Below are 21,080 nucleotides of genomic sequence, written 5' to 3' on the forward strand. Positions count from 1 at the left end.
ATTTGGAAAAAGGCTCACACTTAGAAAAGTGGGTCACACTTGAAAAAATGGGCCACACTTGGAAAAATGGGTCACACTTGTGAAAATGGATCACACTCAGAAAAATGGGTCACACTTAGAAAATAGGGTCACACTTCTAAAAATGGGTCACACTTGAAAAAGATACGTCACACTTGGGAAAATAGGTAACACTTGGAACAATGGGTCACACTTGACAAGTGGGTCACACCTAAAAAAACTGGTCACAATTAGAGAAAAGGGGTTGATACTTGCAAAAATAAGTCACACTTAAAAAATGGGTCATACTCCAAAAAAGGGGTCACACTTGGAACAAAGGGTCACACTTGTAAAATAGCTCACACTGGGAAAAATGGATCACACTTCAAAAAGAGGAGGACACACTTGGAAATAAGGGTCAAACTTTGAAAAATGGGTCACTAGGAAAATGGGACACACATGAAAATAAGGGTCACTTCAAAAAAAGGTCGCACTTGGAAAAAAGTCACACTTGAGAAAAAGGGGAACACACTTGAATTAAGGGTCAAACTTGAAAAAATGGGTCACACTTGGAAAAATTGGTCACATTTGGAAAAATGAGTCACACTTAGAAAAAGGGGTCACACTTGGAAAAATGGATCACACTTGAGAAAAAGGGGGACACACTTGAATTAAGGATCAAACTTGAAAAAATGGGTCACACTAGGAAAATGGATCACACTTGAAAAACTGGGCCACACTTGAAAAAACAGGGAAAACATTTGGAAAAAAAGAGTCACACTTGGAAAAATGGGTTACACTTGAATAAATGGGTCTCACTTGAATAAAATGGGTCCCACTTGGGGAAAAAATATATACTTTTGAAAAATGGCTTAACTTGGAAAAATGGGTCACACTTGGAAGTAAGGGTCACAATTAGAAAAATGGGGCACACTTGAAAAAAGAGTCACACGTATAAAAAAGGGTCAGTTGGAAAAATGGGTCACACTTGAAAAGTGTGGAAAAGGTTGGTCGCACTTAGAAAAATGTGTCAGATTTGGAAAAACGGGTTACACTTGGAAAAAAGAATGACACTTGGTAAAATGGTTCACACTTGGAAAAATGGGTCAAACTTTGAAAAATGGGTCACGTTTGGAAAAATGAGTCACACTTAGAAAAATAGTTAACACTTGAAAAAATCGGTAACACTTAGAAAAGTGGGTCACACTTGGAAAAAAGGGTCACTCTTGGAAAAAAGGCTCACTTTTAAAAAATGGTCACACTTGGAAAAAGGGGTCACACTTGGAAAAAGTGTGACCTAACCCTAATCCTCATGCGGATTGGAAATCGCACAGTCTTCTCTGTGGGGTGAATAGGTATTATATGGGATCACACGTTGTTGATCCAGTCCCATCAACACCAAAACCTCACAAATCATTTTGAAATTGCCATTGGCAAAAACTTTGGGAAGATTAAAGGTCAGCTTTCGGCACTGGGAGTTCTGGGATGTATTGGGTAAATTGGTCGATGTTGCCTTTGAAAACCATTGATCAATCATAGCTCACATTTTGTATCTGAACCATCCCAGTAATGGTAAACGGTAAAGTCTTCATACAAGCGAAGTGGCCTATTAGGCCAGAGCTTATCCTGGTTTCTGTAGCATGAAGCGACTAAGAGTATTTCTACTCCCCCTGGATGGGATGCTAGTCCATCGCAGGGTTACCCCCAGCATTAAGTTCGCCGGTACCCATTTATACACCTGGGTGGAGAGAGGCACTGTGAGAGTAAAGTGTCTTGCCCAAGAACACAACACAATGTCCCCTCCCAGGGTTCGAACCCGGACCGCTCGATCCAGAGACGAGCGCACTAACCATGAGGCCACCGCGCCTCCCACCATCCCAGTAATGTTAGTGCCAAAAGCTGGCACTCAAAAGTTTCTGTCAAGGGCAATAGGTTGCCTAAGAGTAACAAAATATGAGGGTGTCCAAAAGTCTAAAATAGAATACTCTGTGAAATATTAAAGATATCTAGTTAAATGACAACGCGGTTAAATAATAATAATAATTTAATAATTTTTGTAGCATTATTTACATACACTGATCAATTGCGACTTGCAAAAAATTCATCGAAGACTAAATAAGAAAAATATTTGCCGGTAAAATTATTAATAAATCAAGACATCAAGAGGCGACTAGCACTAGCGAAAACTGCATTCACCAGCGCTTAGCCCAGCATTCTGCGAGCAATGAGACCCCGTTTGAGTTTATTAAAACCGAAAGGTACATATGTGAAATTAAGACTAACAGAAGTACAGATACCGATAATGTGCCTGCTGCCCGTCAGGAAAAACCCCATTTTTAGAGGAAACCTGAACCCTGCCGAATGCAGAGCCAGGCACTTAACAAATACCCCGAGGGTGAGGGGTGACAAAGCCAGCAAATGTAAGGAAACAAAGCAAATCAAAACGACATTAATAAAAAATCTCAAAACGAAAGCAAGTTGGTAGCGACGTCAGCATAGAATGACTCAAATCAGCAGAATCCCGCCCTTATAGTACTTGCGTCGCCATGGAAACTGTCAAAAAACCGGCGAACCGTGAAAACAACCATTTGCTGCTATTCTTCGAACCGCAGCAAATAATAATATGTAAACAAATTAATGTTGTGATGTAACTTATTTTGCTAATACCATGTTCATTATCATTAATAACACCTCGAATTTGTCATCATTAAGTAGGAGACTATCTTTAATCAGCTTCGAATATCTTTAATACATCTTTCCAGAGCCCTCACTCCAACATCTTGACTGACTTGGGTATCTGGTTTAAAGCTTAAATAATAAATGCCGAGCGTCGTCAGTAAAGCCATGTGCATGTGGTAGACTGGTAGGTGTTTTTCTATAACATCAAACAACTGAGGTGAGTAAATAATAAATATTAGTAGAATTCTGCTAGTATACTAATGCACATGCTGTAATCTGATTGGCTGAGCCATTACACACTATCAGCCATTAGTGTGCAGTGGCTTGGTGTGGTCGACAAGACTGCAACGTTTCCTCGTTTCTCTGACGTTTTGAAAGAACATTTAGGAACAAATGAATAAACAAATTTCCGAGAAGACTAAAAGGAGGGCATTTACGGTTTCATGAATTAAAATAGCTCGAAAGTTTTGAAAGAAACTGATAAGCGTGCGTACACAACTGCAAATGTCAAATTGACAATTAAATCAGTCCGCGCGAATTGTCTAAAGCGCGAAGTTTAATTAATATTCAGACCAGAAATAAATGGAATCGTTTTTCGAAAAAAATTTCAGTTAGAATTCTACTAAAAAAAATTAGATTATTCGCTCTCGATTTCTATGAGGCGATAGTTGATTCGGCCTTCGGCCTCATCAAGTATCACCTAATAGAAATCTCGAGCTCATGACCCAATTGTTAAGTAGAGGTCCTAAAAAAGAGCCCTGAGGTACCCGGCAGTCCAGGTTGAAGCATCTAAATCTGTAAAAAGTGCTCCACTGATGGATATCCATTTTGACCCAGTTCAGGACTGTCCCCTGTAACCTGACTTTGTTTAGCAGTGTAGCACATAATGTTAAGGTAGAAAACTGAAACTGTTTCTGAAACATGCTATTTAAGTGTTAAAAAGTCATTATGAGGGGGGTGAATACGTTTTCGGATCGACGGATTTGGCACGGATTGTGGATTTTTGCGGCAAATCGAGCGGATTCGCGGATTTTGAAAACACAGTAGATCGTGGATCAGCTGTGAATTTTGGCGTATATTCCGGATTGTGCACGGTCTTGATTTTCGGATCTTGGGTCCTAAACGAAATTTGGATCATATAGATCTTTCTTCAGCCTTGGTCGGTATGTTAAAGAGTTCTTCCAAATTATTTCTTTTTTCGAACGAAGCTCATTTCAACTCAGGTGTGAGACTGTTATTGGAATTGTACTGTGTTATAGTCATCAAGCATGTTGCTTTCTTTACTATTTGTGTGAAATTAACGATGGCATTCACATTTACCAGTGTACCTTTGAACTTTTACACTTGCTTCCGGATATAGTTGTGGTTTCGGATTTGAACAAAAATATTGGCGGATCGACGGATTTGGCGTATAAAAGGTGCGGATCGGCAGATTTGCATACCCCTTTTCACCCACTCCATTAAATCAACACTTTTTAGAACCGCTTTTTAATTTCCTAGGATTTCTGGTCGGACTGGTAAAATCTTTCTCTCAACGTAACCATGAGGATCGGCTTCAAATAATTGAGTGTTAGCCTTACCATAGTTGTTTGTCAAAGAAACAAAACATAGTTTTTGTAAAATATAGAACAGCTTTAATAAAAGCAACATTACAAATATTTAACTACCAGATTACAAAAATACAGGTATATTTTCTCCTTCTTGCAAAATTCTTGAACTTGCAAAAGCTAATGAAGTCACACACGTGTAAGCTTTTATTCCGTTAAATGTTTGTTTACAAGTAAGTTCTCTGCAAATTGACTCTCGTGTTAGTTTAAAGTCCCAGGGACTCGGAAATATCGTCCAAGCTCTTGGAAATAAAGTCTAAGTAGGTCAAAATTGAAGTTTGCGCAGCCCGGTCTTTGCTTATTTCCAGTGTCTGAGTAAGTTTAACAGGGACTTTATTTAATTCCCTTGTCGAAGCTTCCGGCCACCATAATTTTTTAGTTGCAGTTGTATTTTCAACTAAAGTGTTATAAATGTAGCTTACAATTTCAACCTTACAATAGTACTTCCAAAGCAGAAAAAAAGAAGTATCAGTATTTGGGGGTAACCCGCAAACAGTGACTCCCGGCGCCGTCCACGGACCCCCACTACGGACCAGTTCGGCGGACTAACCTACGGACCGGTCCACGGACTACCCCTACGGACCCCCTCTACGGACCACCCCCAAAATAGAATAAAACTATTAAATAAATATTTCAGTTACGGGTTGTCTCATAAATTACTCGTGTCGGCGAAATTTCGAACGTTACATTGTGCAAATGTAACAGACTTGGGTTCAGGCTTGGGCGCAAGTTATATCATTACACATTGCCATTTCCTTTGCTCTGGCCATACAGTTTATGAAAGACCGGGAAGCCTCTAGGAAGTCTCCGGGAAGCCTTGAAATTTGTGCTCTTCCTCTCTGCCATTTTGTTAAGCCCATTCTCCCGTGCGTCGTGAACTCGTTCCAGGCTTCACAATTCGCTCAGCGGAATTACAAATACAAACAAACTTAATGCATCAGTCAATTCCAGCAGTGCCCATCCCCCCCCCCCCCGGGCAACCGCGGGACATTTGCTCAAGTTGTCAGTCCCGGGGGTGGGGCATCCGCAATTTTATCGCGGCCCAGGGGCTGGGCATTTGCGTATCCCGGGGCGACTCCCGGGCATTCGACACACGTGTTTTGGAAAGTGCCATGGATGAGTTTATCGGGAAAGACGAGGCGTTTGTCGAACAATGGCTTGTCCGTCAGGGACTAGAGAAACTTGTTTTTAAAGTTGTTTTCTTGTAAGCATATAAATATAAGCGACAAGGCGAACTATATTTTGTTTATCACAAAACAATAACGTAAACTGACGTGAACACGACTATTTCGCATTTCGCATTCAAAACTAGCCTAGCATTTTTTAAATTCATGAAAGTGGAGTTAAAATACTTAAGGTTTGCGAATTCAAATGATGCGATCTTCAAGACAGATCTTGCGAGCTTAAAATGCAATGCATTATCATTTAAAATGTCTTGATTCTTCACAGAAAAAGTAGCCTGCGAATACAGGTGCCTATCATCGCTCGCGGCTGGGGCCACGTCCGCCGCAATCCCAGCTATCCTCTAGCAAACTGTTAAAAAACAAATATAAAGAATTAAATATAATCAGAATCAACTAAAACGTAATGTTGTCCTTGAAGTCTTACCGTTGCATTAAAATACTGAACAGTTGACCGTTTTATTCACTGATCAATTAAAAAACTGCGGAGGTGTTGGAAAGCGACGATCCCGGGGACGGGCATTTGCCCTCTTTCTTCGTCCCCACCCCGGGGCATTTAGACAGCTTATGTTTCCCCACCCCGGGGAATTTGCCAATTTTCTTTAAAAAATGCTAATGCCCGGGGGTTAGCCCGAGGGGGGGGGGGGATGGGCACTGCTGGAATTGACTGATGCATAAATTAAACGACCTAAAAACACATCTTCCATAGCCAGACTGAGCCACGAATGAAAGGTAACAACTTTCCTTCTTTTTGCCATCGCATCTCCTTACGCTGAAAACAGCTTTTGTCTATTACATTTGCACAGTGTAACACTCGAAGTTTCACCGACACAAGTATCTATTAGACAACCCGTCAGTGAAATCTTTATTTATTATTTTTACACCATTTTGGGGTGGTTCGTAGAATGGGGTCCGTAGGGGTAGTCCAAGGATCGTTCCGTAGGGTAGTCCGCGGAACTGGTCCGTAGTGGGAGTCCACGGTCCGGGGATCAGTGTTTTCGGGTTACCCGTATAGTTGGTCCTTCTTGGAACATTTCTTCACCTTGCCGAGAATGATGAATTCATATTTTTCCTTTTCATTATAATTCAAACTTCCAAACCAGCTTCGTCGTTACAAACCTGATAACATTGCCTGTTGTTGATCGAAGGTGACTGGTAGCCATGTCAAGCAACTTTTAATAACAGGTTGTTTTGTCGTGTGTATCGCTGATTTTAGCAGATCGTATGGCAGTTTTTGTTCGAAGTCTCGAAATTGGAGCTCGAAAAGATGATGAGACTACATGTAGTACCTTGGCGGCTATGTTGTGTGTTAATTACAAAACAAAAAAAATTGCAATATCAAAAGAATAAAAAAAAAACCGTGGCAGCTATGATTGATGTGTGCGCTTTATTTTGAAGAGTTCCAAAGGAAAAGCATAGTAATAAAGAAATGATTACTTACCAAAAATGCAACACGAGAGCAAATGTGTTTAATATGGCTGCCATTTCCCTCGTGTTAGCGTGTGTTAAAATAACTCATTTAGGGTTCCCAAGGTGTGAACATTTCGGCTTCTCAATCCATATTGCGATTTTCAGAGGTTGCGAAACTTCCACTTAATGTCACGGTTAAAATTTGTTTATCACACCATACCAACACTTTTCATTCTTTTTAGTGCACTTGCTTATTGGGACTTTTATTAAGCCGAAGCGGGGAGGGGTGGTGAGGACACTTTCACTTCCCGTCTACGGTCCACAATTTCCGTCCACAAATTGCTCCCTCACGATACTCATTCATTGCTTACGTATGAATGAGCTAAAAACGAAAAACTTGTCAGTCAGTTTTCGCTTCAGCATGAAATGAACGATAAAGAAAACATCCTGTTCTCCAACAGACTATTACGTTTATTAATATAATTGAGGTTATACTGAAGCGTTTATCTTTAAATGCATGCGAAGGAGTCAACTTTATGACGCTCAGTAATCCACCGTAGGAAAAAAGATGGCGGCTGTACATTTTACCACAATACCTTGTGAGCCTAACACAGCCTATAGGGCACAAAGAAAGCCAGATTTTTACAACATTTTCCACTTTGTTATAAGGATATTGAGTAGCCTAGGTTTGAAGATGTTATCACGTTTCTGTACGTTTTTATGAACGTTGTTAAGGTTTTCGTGCGCTAAGAATTACGGGCAAATGTACCAGTCGCCATCTTTTTTCCTACGGAAGATTAAATGTAGCTGACGCGAAGCGCGGGAAAACGTGTGCGAGTGGTCACGATTGGTTTTGGTTATACTTCTGATCGGACCAAAAGGTTTCACACCAATCGTGTAGCGTACTTGATGTAAAACCGATTACTTTTTGACATTAAAATGAAAACTGCTCTATCTATCTATTTATCTATCTACCTTGGTGAATTAAGCATATTAAAACTTGAAAAGCATTTTGTACAGGCAGAGCAACTAACGGAACCTTTTAACTTCAAATCGATTGTTTACAGCCAAAAAGGAGAAACAAACGAGACTTCTTTTCTGGAAGTTACGTTTGCTGCAGGTATTGGAAAGTTGCAGCGTTCTTTAACCGTGTCACTGCTACCTAAATTTGGCGCTTCAAAAAACGTCGTGGTTAACCTATAACCAATATTATACACAAGGAGAAGAAAACGCAAAGGGAAAGGTTTATATAAGCGTCGTACAGTTTTGTCTCGTATGATCATCGTAATGTTGGATGAGACATGCCTCGCTGCTTAATTCCTCCTGACAAATCCAACAGGTGAGGCTTTCAACTTGGCCTGACTTTTCTTCAGTCGAAGACAACAACGTAGGGGACTTTACGCTACCGTGATCTGTTGTTGGCTCCTGAAGAGGTCTCCGTAGGTTTAGGTATTGACCATGCTGTTTGTCTTTTAGCGAACAGTCTATTGCGTGGTTTTCTTCATGTCGCTTACAATTTGATGACCACCTAAAGGACTTTTTACAGTACTGGCAGGTATATGGCTTCTCTCCTGTGTGAATTCGTTCATGTTTCTTGCAATATGATAACTCCCTAAAGCACTTTTTACAATACTGGCATGTATAAGGCTTCTCTCCTGTGTGAGTTCGTTCATGTTGCTTGAAATGTCCTGATTGGCTAAAGCATTTATTACAATGCTTGCATGTATACGGCTTCTCTCCTGTGTGAGTTCGTTCATGTTGCTTGCAATTTCCGGATTGGCTAAAGCACATGTTACAATACTGGCATGTGTACGGCTTCTCTCCTGTGTGAGTTTGTTCATGTTTCCTACAAGCTGATGACCAGCTAAAGCACTTTTTACAATACTGGCATGTATACGGTTTCTCTCCTGTGTGAGTTCGTTCATGTGTCTTACAATTTCCTAATTGGCTAAAGCACCTTTTACAATGCTTGCATGTGTACGGCTTCTCTCCTGTGTGAGTTCGTTCGTGTGCCTTGCAATTTGCTAACTGGCTAAAGCCCTTTTTACAATACTGGCATGGATATGGCTTCTCTCCTGTGTGAATTCGTTCATGTTGTTTGCAATTTCCTAATTGGCTAAAGCACGTTTCACAATGCTTGCACATATACGGCTTCACTCCAATGTGAGTTCGTTCATGCTCCTTGTAAGCTGGTAACTGGTCAAAGAACTGGCCACAATGTTTGCATTCGTGAGCCTTCCCTAGTGTCTCCGTTGCCATATTCATCAAAGAGGGTCTTCACTGCTTAAATTTGATGCCTTTTTAGGTCGAATTTCTACCCTCGCTAACCGGGATATTGGACTTGATTTTCTTTCAAGGTATCTTGTCAGCTGTGCTGTCAAGATATATTCCTCACGAATATTCCTAACGAAATGACAAAGAAAACATCATATTAGGTTTTGTAACTTAACGGGCAGCACGGGAGGAGCCCGATTCACAATTCGACTCACATGTTTTCAGGAGCGTTCCTGGGCATTTTCGGATTGTACACGTAAGCCTTCATTGATTATTAGACATGAGTATCATCTTAGTGTGACTAAGGGCCCTAATCTGGGGCGGGGGGGGGGGGGGGGGGTAAACAGCACTTTCTTGCTCATTTTTTCGCGTAATTTAAAAACAAGATCTTTATATGATCACTTGCGTTCCTTACCATCTACGGGTATATTACGAACTACAGTTTAGCAACGTGACTAGCTTCCAGTTGGCTTGATAGCTCAGTTGACAGAGCACTGCACTGGTATCGCAGAGGTCATGGGTTCCAATCCCGTTGAAGCCTAAATTTTTTTCAGACTTTCATTTCACAGCTTCTTAAGTTGTGCATATGACTGCGATGATCATTGATGTCTTTATATTCATATCTTGTTTCAGTTTGTGCAATATTTTTGTTTTTCCTCTTCACATCTTGCCATATTTCACAACAAATTTACTTGTGTGAAAGTGAATTAATCAACATGACGCGAGCGTGGGACAAAGAAAAATTCTGAGTCCCCGACAGGAATCGAACCCATGACCTCCCGAACACCGGGCGGGCGCTCTATCCACTGAGCTACGAGAACTCATGGAGAGCAAGGTCATTTAACTGAGTTCAGTTGTGTACTTGTGCTAATTTTCTTTCAACATTTTAAGGTATAGTGGTCTAATTGTAAGTGTGCCGGACTCTGGATCCGGCAGTCTGGGTTCCAGCCTGACTGAGATCATTGTGTCATGTGTTTTGGCAAAACAGTATCCTCTCAGTCTCACAACATCTTTCTTTATCCAGGTGTAAATATGACTACAAGGAATTAACAGGGTTAGGTCGTCCAATTTTTAGGCAATTTTAGTATTGACGATCATAGTATCAAAATGACAGCTCAAGACTAAGAACTCAAAAGAACGTGGAAAAACCAAAAAGGGACATGAACGGGAAAAAAAACTGGAGAAGATTAAAATGGATTATATGTAGGTTAACTTGAAAAAGAGTGGCCAAACTTTTTTCGAGTCTTAAACTGGGTCAAATTGCATGAGGGTGTTATTTGTAACAGCCAGAAATCACTCTGGATTTGTAAGTGGCTGTGATCTTGCTCAATCAGTTTGAAGTCTAGAACCTGTAATTAATACAAATAAACAGATTCTTCTGATATATAAACAAGATAAATGCTCATCTATAGGGAAGTAGAATTGCTCCTAGTTGCCTCAAGTAAAGGAAATGAATGATGTGTGCCTGCCTGGCCACTAGACTGGAATGCAGACTTAACTTTTTACCTTTCTTTTATATGGTCACAATCATATCATCTTGTAATTAATTCAAATTTAAATTTAGCTTAAATTCATTGGAACTCATTGTGTCCTGATTATATATGAAGCTGAAAAAACAAACAATTTTTGGAAGACAAAGATTACTTATTGACTTTATTGAAGTTGTGTAAACTTTTTTTGCTTTTTTAAATCCCAAAATGTTCAACCACAACAATTTAGTCTCCATTACTTCCTTCACAGGGGTGCAAACATATCATCTTGTGGAATTGTACTGGTAATTTAAGTTAATGTTTGACTTGCACATGTCTCTATACATCACTGATTAATAATGGTAATAGGACTGAGTGGAGTCCAATTCGGTCTATAAGCATACAACTAATTGACAAAATCAAATGACTGCAAAGCGGGAGTGCTATTTGTTAATCACAATTATGATTACAGACTGAATTGGATGACATGATGTCATGTTACATATTAATCATAACCATTATTTATTACTTTCCAAAAAGTACAGTAAGTAAAGTAAAAGTTTTATTTGAAAAAGAGCTTTTAGTAGTCATTTTTATATATTGTAATGAAATTGATACAGTGATTGCACAAGCTATGGTGGGTGTGCTAAGATGTATAATGGTTATATTTGAATGCAAGAAAGAGTTGATATTGGTCTAGGATCTAGACAGTTGCTTTTAACGTATCACATTTCTGCTCAGAATGAAGAAAACATGTCTTAGCTACTTCCATTTTGCAAAATTTCCAGGGGGAGCATGCCCCCAGACCCCCCTACAAACAACAGCTCTGCCATGGAAAATCTCACTCTTTGCCAACAAACCAACTTGAGAGCTCCCCATCATGGATCATACACAACTGCATTTAACACAGTGTTTTGGTTTACCAATTCTTTTTCAGAGCATCTGAATTCATTCAATAAAAAGACATACTACTTGGGGTCTCCTTGTTAACTGTTTGGCAGAGATGGGTTGTTTTTATTATCAAAATTTATCGTTTGACTTGTAAAAAAAGCGATTTTTATGAACTGAACATGCAGAAAATGGCTAATGATGGTATGAGCATTTGTCATTATTTGCAAGCAGCATGGATTGCTCTCTCACAAAGCACACTGTTTAAACAGTAACTAATGAGAGTACTGTTACATTTTCATTTCTGTCAATGTAAAATGAATACTGCACACTGGGGATAGAATGTTGACTGTTGGTAAAATGCATACTGTAGAGAAGGGGTAAACTGCAGACTAAAAACTCTAGACTTTTAACTAGAGTACTATTCGGCTACCAGGAGCACAGTCTTTTCACTTCAATTAGCCTCAATAATGTCTGGGTTAGCCTGTTTATGGTTAGAACTTGATAATAAACAATATAATTTGATGAGGTTTTTGTGATATCTGGAATAATCAAGGTCGAGGTAAGTGTTATCAGTGGAAGCCGAAGGCTGAGGCTGATAACACTAACCGAGACCTTGATTATTTTGGATGTCACAAAAACTGAATCTAATAATTGTTTTATTATACATTGTGTTAAAGAAAATAACGACAAACCCATAATCGCACCGAACATAGTTTATTTTTGACAAGCCATGTTCTTACTTTGCTGTCTGTGAACTTGACATTGCTCTTGGAAATCATGCATTGCATGCACAACCTATAGATTATTCACTAATCGGCTAGTAGATTAGTGAATCTGTGGGTTGCGCTGTTTCCCAGAATTAACTGTAGGCTTTTAGCCAATGAGAAGAGAGAAGGTGACTACAATGTATAATAATGAAGTAACTGGTCAGTGTAAAACGCAGACTGCAGACTGGGGTTAAAATGCAGACTGCAGACCACAGACATTTTAAGTGTTTATCGTAAATAATTTATCACCATTATCGAGTGCTGACCGTATATAGGATCATTCAGGTTAATCACAGTGAGAGTCTGCACCTCGGTTAGCCTGAATATCACTTTGGTTAAACTGAATATTACTCCAGTTAGCCTGAATATTACTCAAATTAGCCAAAATGAAGCTCTGACTAGCCTGTTTATGCTGACTGTGGAAATAACATGATACATGTCTGGACACTCCAGTCTTCATTTTACCCCTGGTCTACAGTTCACAGTCTTTGTTTTACATTGACCAGTTTACATTTTATTATATATGACATAAAATCAATAGTGACTATAGCAGTGAAACACAGCTGATCAGTGTATTTGTACAATCGCATTTCTCTGATTTTTTTGACTGCTAGTTTTAGTTCCTTGAATCATGGGAAAAATTGAGGACAGAAAATGCAGAGACCTTGGGTCTGGTTGTTTCGCCAACGAGTTGTTTCGCCAATGTCTCATTCGCCAGTGTCTTAGGTTGATTTGCCAACGTCCTAAGTCACTTCGCCAACATCCTACTGGCCAATTTGCCAACGTCTTAAAAATAGAAGTTTACCTTCACTTGTGTGCATTGTCATTTATTTCATTCCCTAACCTAGAATTATTTTCCATGCAAGAGCACCTCATTATTTATGACGTCAGTTCTCTGCTACGTTATCCCTCCTGCTAATATTTTTTTTTTGTATGAACACTAATGGGGGAAGGAAATGTAACTGATTTATAACAATCAATACAGCTTGAATGTTACTAAAACTAAGAGTTAAAAAGTCTTCAGTAAAAATCTAAAGTTTTCAATTGCCCAACAGTGTTCAGCATTCATTTATCCCGTGCCTGTGTGCAATTAACCTTTCTTTTCCTGTTTGAAAAAAAATCAAAAGTTTTGCTCTTGTTTAGAATATGTGAAAAAGTCACCAGTCAAACTACAATTGACGCTAATTAGCATCACATTTTAATAAGCGTCGTCTATGTCGTTTTTGTTTTCAGGCTTATTAGAACATAAATGTTTCCCGTTAACCAATCAGAACTGTGAATTTTATCACACTTACCTTTCTGATCTGATGCCATAAGTATAAAAGAGGCAGGTACAAAAGTCGGACTGGATCAACTCGGACCGCCAGTCTGGGTCGGATCAACTCGGATCAACTCGGATCAACTAGGATCGTCTCGGATCATGAAAAAAACATAAAATTAAATGAAATTGAAACTATTACCCATTTGAAGGTTAAAATTCCGGTCAAAATTGGGCCAAATAAAGAAAGACTTGCGCCGTTTCTCCGTGTCGTGCTGTGTAGTCAAGCTGCCATTTTGTATTCTAAGTGCCAGTTCCTCTCGGACTCATCTCGTGTTCCTCCATCCATCCATCCATCGATCTCCACGATCATGGACCCAGATGAAGGTAAATCTTTCTCAATGAATTTGGATCTGTCCACCAAATTGATAGTTTCAGTCAACCCATTTCTGTTACACTGTGTGATTTCGTAGAAATTCACTTTACTTCTGTTTGGCTCCTAATTTGGAGAACAGGAAGTTGATAGATTTAGCTAATCATTAAGCAAAACATGGCTTGCTTGACGACAAGGGATTTCAGTCCACAATGGTTGACGTTTTATATGAGCGAACTTAAAACGATTTTCAAAGATCCTGAAGAAAGTTTTTGAGGAGGACGACGATCCGAAAGGTATTCCAAGTAATTAAGAAAGTAATTTTATAGTTAGCATGAAAAATTGAGCTGAACGAACTCACGTGAGCTTCGCAATATCTTCATCTACATATCCTGAAAACAGAACAGAAAAAGACTGAATCTAGAATTAACTATGATTTATTTATACATGTAAACAGAAGGATTGCGTTTCACTCCTCATGGCAACTGCCAGTAGCATCCATGTCCACGTCCTAATATCAAAACAAAATGAAGCATTTATCCAAAGTTACGGAGCTCTACACTCCCAAAAACGACTCAGTCACTACACATTATTCAATAATTAGCGAGATTCTAAACATAAAACAGCGATCCAAAGAGTATTTAGCTGCATTTGAACAACATGTTTATGTTAAAGTTAGCGTGATAACTATTTAGTTTCTGCTGACTCAATAAATGTAGATGTAGATGTAGATATTGCGAAGCTCACGTGAGTTCGTTCAGCTCAATTTTTCGTGCTAACTATAAAATTACCTTCTTAATTACTTTAAATATCTTTCGAATCGTTGTCCTCCTCAAAAACTATCTTCAGGATCTTTGAAAATCGTTTTAAGTTCGCTCGTATAAAACGTCAACCATTCTGGACTAAAATCCCTTGTCGTCAAGCAAGCCAAGTTTTGCTTAATGATTAGCTAAATCTATCAACTTCCTGTTCTCCAAATTAGGAGCCAAATGGAAGTAAAGCGAATTTCTACGAAATCACGTAGCGTAACAGAAATGGGTTATGACTGAAACTATCAATTTGGTGGACAGATCCAAATTCATTGAGAAAGATTTACCTTCATCTGGGTCCATGATCGTGGAGATTGACGGATGGATGGATGGAGGAACACGAGATGAGTCCGAGAGGAACTGGCACTTAGAATACAAAATGGCGGCTTGACTACACAGCATGACACAGAGAAACGGCGCAAGTCTTTCTTAATTTGGCCCATTTTTGACCGGAATTTTAACCTTCAAATAAGTAAAAGTTTCAATTTCATTTAATTTTATGTTTTTTTCATGATTCGAGACGATCGGAGCCGATCCGAGTTGATCCGACCCGGACTGGCAGTCCGAGTTGATCCGGTCCGACTTTTGTACCTGCCTGTATAAAAGGCCCATAACGCACTCAATGGCCGAGCGGGGGGACAATGCAGTTTGCCACTGTATTTATTAATTGAGTTGCTTGATAGGGAGGCAAAACTTACAGCCATGACAATCAGGCTTGTATCAGACAACAAACTTAAATGAATTCAACATAGTGTCACTAGGAGTATCCAGGCTAAGCTATTTGCAAGCTGGGAAAAGTACGAGAACAATGAAAAGACTGCCGCCCAACTACTCGAGACTTGTTCTCGGCTTAATGGACCAGCTCGTGCAAACTAGAACTTCTCTGTAAATAGGATAAATTAGTTTCAGATAAATATAGGTTTCAATCAGGTTTTGTAAATAGGTTTCATAGGTTTTTTGTGCTTGTAAATATTTCATATTAGCATATACCACACAAGTGAATAGTACTTTTCACGCACGCTAATTGGCTAGCTCGGAGGTGATTAGCCAAGTACTATTCACGTCCCAGCATCATTTGTTGGTATATTGTCACAAATAAAGTTACTCTTTGGTCTGCTAGATATTCAGCCTGTGTGGTATATACTAAAACAATTATTCACCTCAGTGTCGGTGAAAGTGGTGGATATTTACCTCCACTTCGGTGAATAATTGTTGACTATATATTGTAATAAAATTGCTGTTGCTATTTACTTGACGTTCCATTTTATTTCTGACTCGATTACATTTCTAACTCGATTATATGTTTGCTTTTGAAAAAGGCAAAGATATAATGTTAATTTACATCGTAATGCATTATCAGCGAATTGGTACGGTAGTTGCAAAACTTTTGGAAGCCATCGGACTTTGGTATTCAACAGTCAATTTTCACCGTGAAAATTACCGCAATGTTGTGCCCACGGGCCGGCTTGTGGAACTATCAAAAACATGCAAATTGATCTAAAGTCAGTCAAGCGAAACTGGCGATGACTTAAAATTTCTTGACCCAAGGATCACCCAAGGATCAGGATTACATTCCAAACATCAATAAGCAGCTTTATTTTCGTTAGTATTGGATATCTGACGTTAGCGAATTGACCAGTAGGACGTTCGCAAAGCGACTTAAGACGTTGGCGAATCGACCTAAGACGTTGGCGAACGAGTCGTTGGCGAAACGACTCGTTGACGAAACGACCGCAATTCCTTGGGTCGACCTCACAGCACGAACTACCGTCCATAGTATATTTTTTCATTATAAAACATAGACACTATCTTTGCTGTATTCAGTGAGACGAATAGAGATGACACTATGTTCTATAGCTTAAGTAACCATGAAAAAGGCATTCTTGTAGACTCTCTTACCTCTATACACCAGCGACGAGGTCTTCGACTGTAGATCAATTGTAAGACGCCATTACGGTGATTACACTAGACCCCCGGGACTAGACCTCAGTCTCTCGATCACTCTAGATCTGGAAACAAAAGGATCTGTTATATCTTAAAACCGCGCTTCTAAAATTTAACTGTTTTTTTAGAACTACAGTCGCACCGCAGTGCACATTCCAAAGCAGTCCTTGATGATTCATTGATTAATGTAGACATCAAATCGCTTGATCAACACAAACTGTGTTGTTGCACCATTTGTGAAATCTATGATGACGTAATGGTCTTAATCGTGAACTTTCTTCGGGCTATGTAAGGGCATGAACGATACGCACGATTCGATAATAACACTATTAACAACAGCTTTCTTTCTTAAAAGTCACGATTACTTAATTGGTTTTTTTTTTTCACAAGTAAAGGGTTAGCAAAGTAGTCACCCGAGTCACATAATTCAAGAATTATCTATCTCTAGTACGGTGGTTATTTCCTTACCAGTGACGCTTTGCTCCGGGCTTGCAAATATTTAATTTCCTTCCGATATCTGTACTCGCTGCGGTGAAACAGCCAAAGAAATCACTCCATTTGCCTCAACCACAAGGAATACTCGCAAAATTGCACATAAATTAATGACCATACAATTAAGTAAACACGATCTTATTTGTCATGTAGCGAAAGTGAAAACTGCAACGTCAGTGCATCCCACGGCTGACGTAATACCTTTTTTTAGAGTATTTATTATTTCCTTCGAAGCCAACGCTTCGTTAAAACCAAAAGAAAATATATTTTACACTCAATAAAGAAAACAATATCCGTAACATTGTCCGTGTATTAATGTTTCAACAGCTTTTGGCGAATAAACATCACAGGTTGCGTGATTCAAAATTTGGCGGAGAGGAAGTTTGGGTCTGGTCACCGACATGACGAAAAAAAATTAAACAAGAAGATCTGTTAGATCTTATAACCGCGCTTTTAAAATTTAACTGTTTGCTTAGCACTACCGTCGGAACGCAGTGCACATTCCAAAGCAGTCATTGATGGTTCTTTTCTTACTGTTGACATCACATCACTTGATCAACACAAACTCTATTATTGCACCATCAGTCGTAGCCGTTTTCTCCGATGACGTAATGGTCTTAGTTTGGAACTTTCTTCGGGATATGTATGGGCATGAAGATACAAACACTAAACTCTATCCCGACCGTAGGTTGAAAACGTGACAGAAAATTGACGTTACTTTCGATTCTCACCAAATTTGGACAGTGGGATGATCTCATCATTAGCCAACTACAGGCCATTTTTCAGCTCTTTTCGTCATATCCCCCCTCGGGAGAATTTTGTCAAGTTAGCTAATTTAGTATGCAAGCCACTGTCATGGCGGTTGCCTTCGGCGAAATGTTTATTTGCTCAAAATTGGGGCAAAATCTTTCGGAGATGGAAGTGAGGACATTTGTAAGGATACAGAAAGTAATTTGGGACCAGTTGCTGGCTTCTAAGGCTGAATTTATCCAGAAGTAGGCTGTATTTTCGTTTTCGTGCCGAAAGCCACGCGATGAAATATTATCGGCTTGTTCTGCTGTCTTGTTCTGTTTTTTCTCTTGGTCTTTTTTGTAGCCCGCCAAGGCCAGTCTTTCGTCTAAATCAGTTGAAAAAAGTTCGAAAAAGATGTTCCCATTCACGTTTAAGCTATCAGGCGATAATTCTGGAGTTTTTTGGCCGAAACGTCGGCTTTGTTATGTTCGTGTTTTTCGGTTGCTATGGGCGACCGTGGCTTCCTTTGTCTGGTCAAGTCTGGTGAGTGAGGTCACAAAAAAATTCTAATTAATTCTGGTTTTGTTCGATTTCACTAAAATTTTAACACGATGAAGCTGGATTGTTAAGGAATAGATTTACCGTCTGCCGATGTGTGGTAGCTATTAACGCTAAAGTGATATATTGCTTCGAAGTCAGGGTTTTGAAGAGATTTTTTTGCAACGCGTGGGTTCGGCGTGATTTTGTAATCGGAGGTTTTTGTTGACCCCGAAGGAAAAAAATATCCGGAAAAGGTTATTTCATCGACGATTCAAACGAATATAAATATGTATATGTTCCGAGCTAAATTTCTGGTGAAAAAATATAATTTTTGACGAGCGCTGGGTTTTTAATTTTTTCCCGCGAAAGTCAGTATCGGAGATGAGATTTATTAAGGGCCCATTAACCGATTCATGCGCGCGTTGCCAACGAGGTGAAATTTCACTTCCGGTCACCTACGTCAGCCTGAGCACGGAAAATAAAAACAACTCAAAAACTTGCAAATTCACATACATTTTAGATGTTTTTCTTTGTGTTTCGCAAAATGCAAAGTAAAAAAAGTACAAGCAAAGACAAAATAAGAGAAAGACAGAAAAACAAGAGTAATAGAAAGAGAAAAACTAACTCCATGTGGCTTTGTCTGATCTTACCGAAGTGCGCTGGTAGTGTAAATTGCGCACGCGCTGATAGGGTAACTTCCAATAGATATCGGGCGCACTTCCGGTTTCTTTAAATGCTAAAGGAAACGCGGTTTTTCATTAAATCCAGCCTTTTTCGACGAATTTCGATTAAAGCCAACGTTGGCAACATAGCTATAAATTCCTTTTTCGAAATTGTGCTTTTTTCAAAAAATTACGAATTTTTCAATATTTTGAAATGTTCTCAAAATCTGACCTTTTAGAAATGAAACAAAATCGATGCATAGCGTAATGAGGATTTAAATTAAAATATTGAACCAATGAAAAAAATCCCGAGAAAGTAATTTGCCTGGGAGCTTTTGCATTTTTTCTGTATTAGTCACATGACCACGGGCGTGGCGTGATGACGTCATCACTAGTGTTACTGGTCATGAAAAAGTTGAAACACATGAAATAACTCTGAACTAACTAAAAATGAGGAGGTTAGATGAGACTAAATTTTCCTTAGCAACGGCTCGAAAAGATCGGTTAATGGGCCCTTAATGTTTCAACAGCTTTTGGCGAGTAAACATCACAGGTTGCGTGACTCAAAATTTGGCCGAGTGGAAGCTTGGGTCTGGTCGCCGTCAAATTTAAAAACAAGAAGATCTGTTAGATCTTATAACCGCGCTTTTAAAATTTAACTGTTTGCTTAACAGTACCGTCGCAACACAGTGCACATTCCAAAGCAGTCCTTGATGATTCTTTTGTTACTGTAGACATCACATCACTTGATCAACGCAAACTCTATTATTGCACCATCAGTCGTAGCCGTTGTGAAATCTCCGATGACGTAATGGTCTTAATTTGGAACTTTCTTCGGGATATGTATGGGCATGAACGATATGAACAGTATGAACGATTCGATAACAACACTGTTAACAACAGCTTTCTTTCTTAAAAGTCATGATTAAATTTAATTGGTGTTTTCCACGAGTAAAGGGCTAGCGAAGAAGTCACACGAGTCATATAATTTAAGATTTCCGTTATCCACGGCTACCTTAAGCACGGTGGTTATTTCCTTACCAATGACGTAATCCTTACATGTTCTGACCTGCTCTTTGTTTGGCTTGCCAATATTTTAAAATTTTCCTTCTGATCACCGAACTCGCTGCGATAAAACAGCCAAAGAATTTACTTCATTTGCCAAAAGCCACATGAAATACTCGCAAAATTGCAAATAAATTGATGACCGCCGCTTCTGCCGAAATCAACTTGCAAAGTAAACACGATCTCATTTGTCACGTAGCGCGGTTAAAAAAAAAAAAAACACGGGTAAACCATGAACCGCGCTCGGCCCATGGCCGCGCGGTTAACAAGAAGATCTTTTAGATCTTACAACCGCGCTTTTAAAATTTAACTGTTTTGTTAATACTACAGTCACAACACAGTGCACATTCCAAAGCAGTCCTTGATGATTCATAGATGACTACTGTAAACACATCACTTGATCAACACAAACTGTGTTATAACTTATTGTACCATCACTCTTAGCCTTTCTGAAATCTATGATGACGTAATGGTCTTAATCTGGAAGTTCGCTCGGGATATGCCCATGAATGATACAAAAGGAAACGAGTGTCACACTATTAATAACGCTTTTTTAATAAACAGTTTTCTTCCTCAAAAGTCAAAATTTAATTTGTTTGTGCTTGAAGTAGTCACGGTAGTCACACAATAAGAGGTTTTACGCTATCCACGGCTAATTTTAGAACGGTTGTGTCTTTTTCCCCTTAAACGTTGCAAGTTCTGGCAAGCTCTTGTTTACCTCTGCAAATATTTAATATTTCTTCAAATCTCTTCACTCGCTACGATGAAACAGCCAAAGAATTCGCTTCATTTGCCGAAACCCAGAAGAAATACTCTCGCAAAATTGCAAATAAATTAATGACCGTCGCTTCTGGCGAAATAAACTTCAAAGTAAGCACGATCTTCTCTGTCAAGTAGCGAAAATGAAAGCTGCAACGTCAGCGCATTCCA

At 39.2% G+C, this 21,080-nt stretch overlaps 1 protein-coding gene across 3 annotated transcripts; it reads right to left on the bottom strand.

The window, feature by feature from the left end:
- Window positions 1-7,324: 7,324 nt before the first annotated feature.
- LOC149103976 (uncharacterized) lies at window positions 7,325-17,414 on the bottom strand. 3 transcript variants are annotated; one of them, XM_089274019.1, is made up of 3 exons: window positions 17,128-17,414; window positions 16,615-16,724; window positions 7,325-9,277 (listed from the first exon to the last, which is right to left on the bottom strand). In XM_089274019.1, the coding sequence occupies exon 3, from the start codon at window positions 9,137-9,139 to the stop codon at window positions 8,120-8,122; it is 1,020 nt and encodes a 339-aa protein (XP_089130145.1). In that variant the 5' UTR covers window positions 9,140-9,277; window positions 16,615-16,724; window positions 17,128-17,414; the 3' UTR covers window positions 7,325-8,119. The 3 variants fall into 3 exon arrangements, with proteins under 3 accessions (XP_089130145.1, XP_089130146.1, XP_089130144.1); XM_089274020.1 differs by lacking the exon at window positions 17,128-17,414 and adding an exon at window positions 13,571-13,687 and having other exon boundaries at window positions 16,615-16,956; XM_089274018.1 differs by lacking the exon at window positions 17,128-17,414 and having other exon boundaries at window positions 16,615-16,956.
- Between the last annotated feature and the right edge of the window lie 3,666 nt (window positions 17,415-21,080).

Source organism: Orbicella faveolata, unplaced genomic scaffold (assembly GCF_042242905.1).
Source record: "Orbicella faveolata isolate gen_17 unplaced genomic scaffold, um_ofav_v1 contig_35, whole genome shotgun sequence".
Classification (NCBI taxonomy): domain Eukaryota; kingdom Metazoa; phylum Cnidaria; class Anthozoa; order Scleractinia; family Merulinidae; genus Orbicella; species Orbicella faveolata.

What these genes read in the sequence shown, in the direction of transcription:
- LOC149103976 (XM_089274019.1), bottom strand. Translation starts at nt 9,139, where the DNA reads ATGAATATGGCAACGGAGACACTAGGGAAGGCTCACGAATGCAAACAT.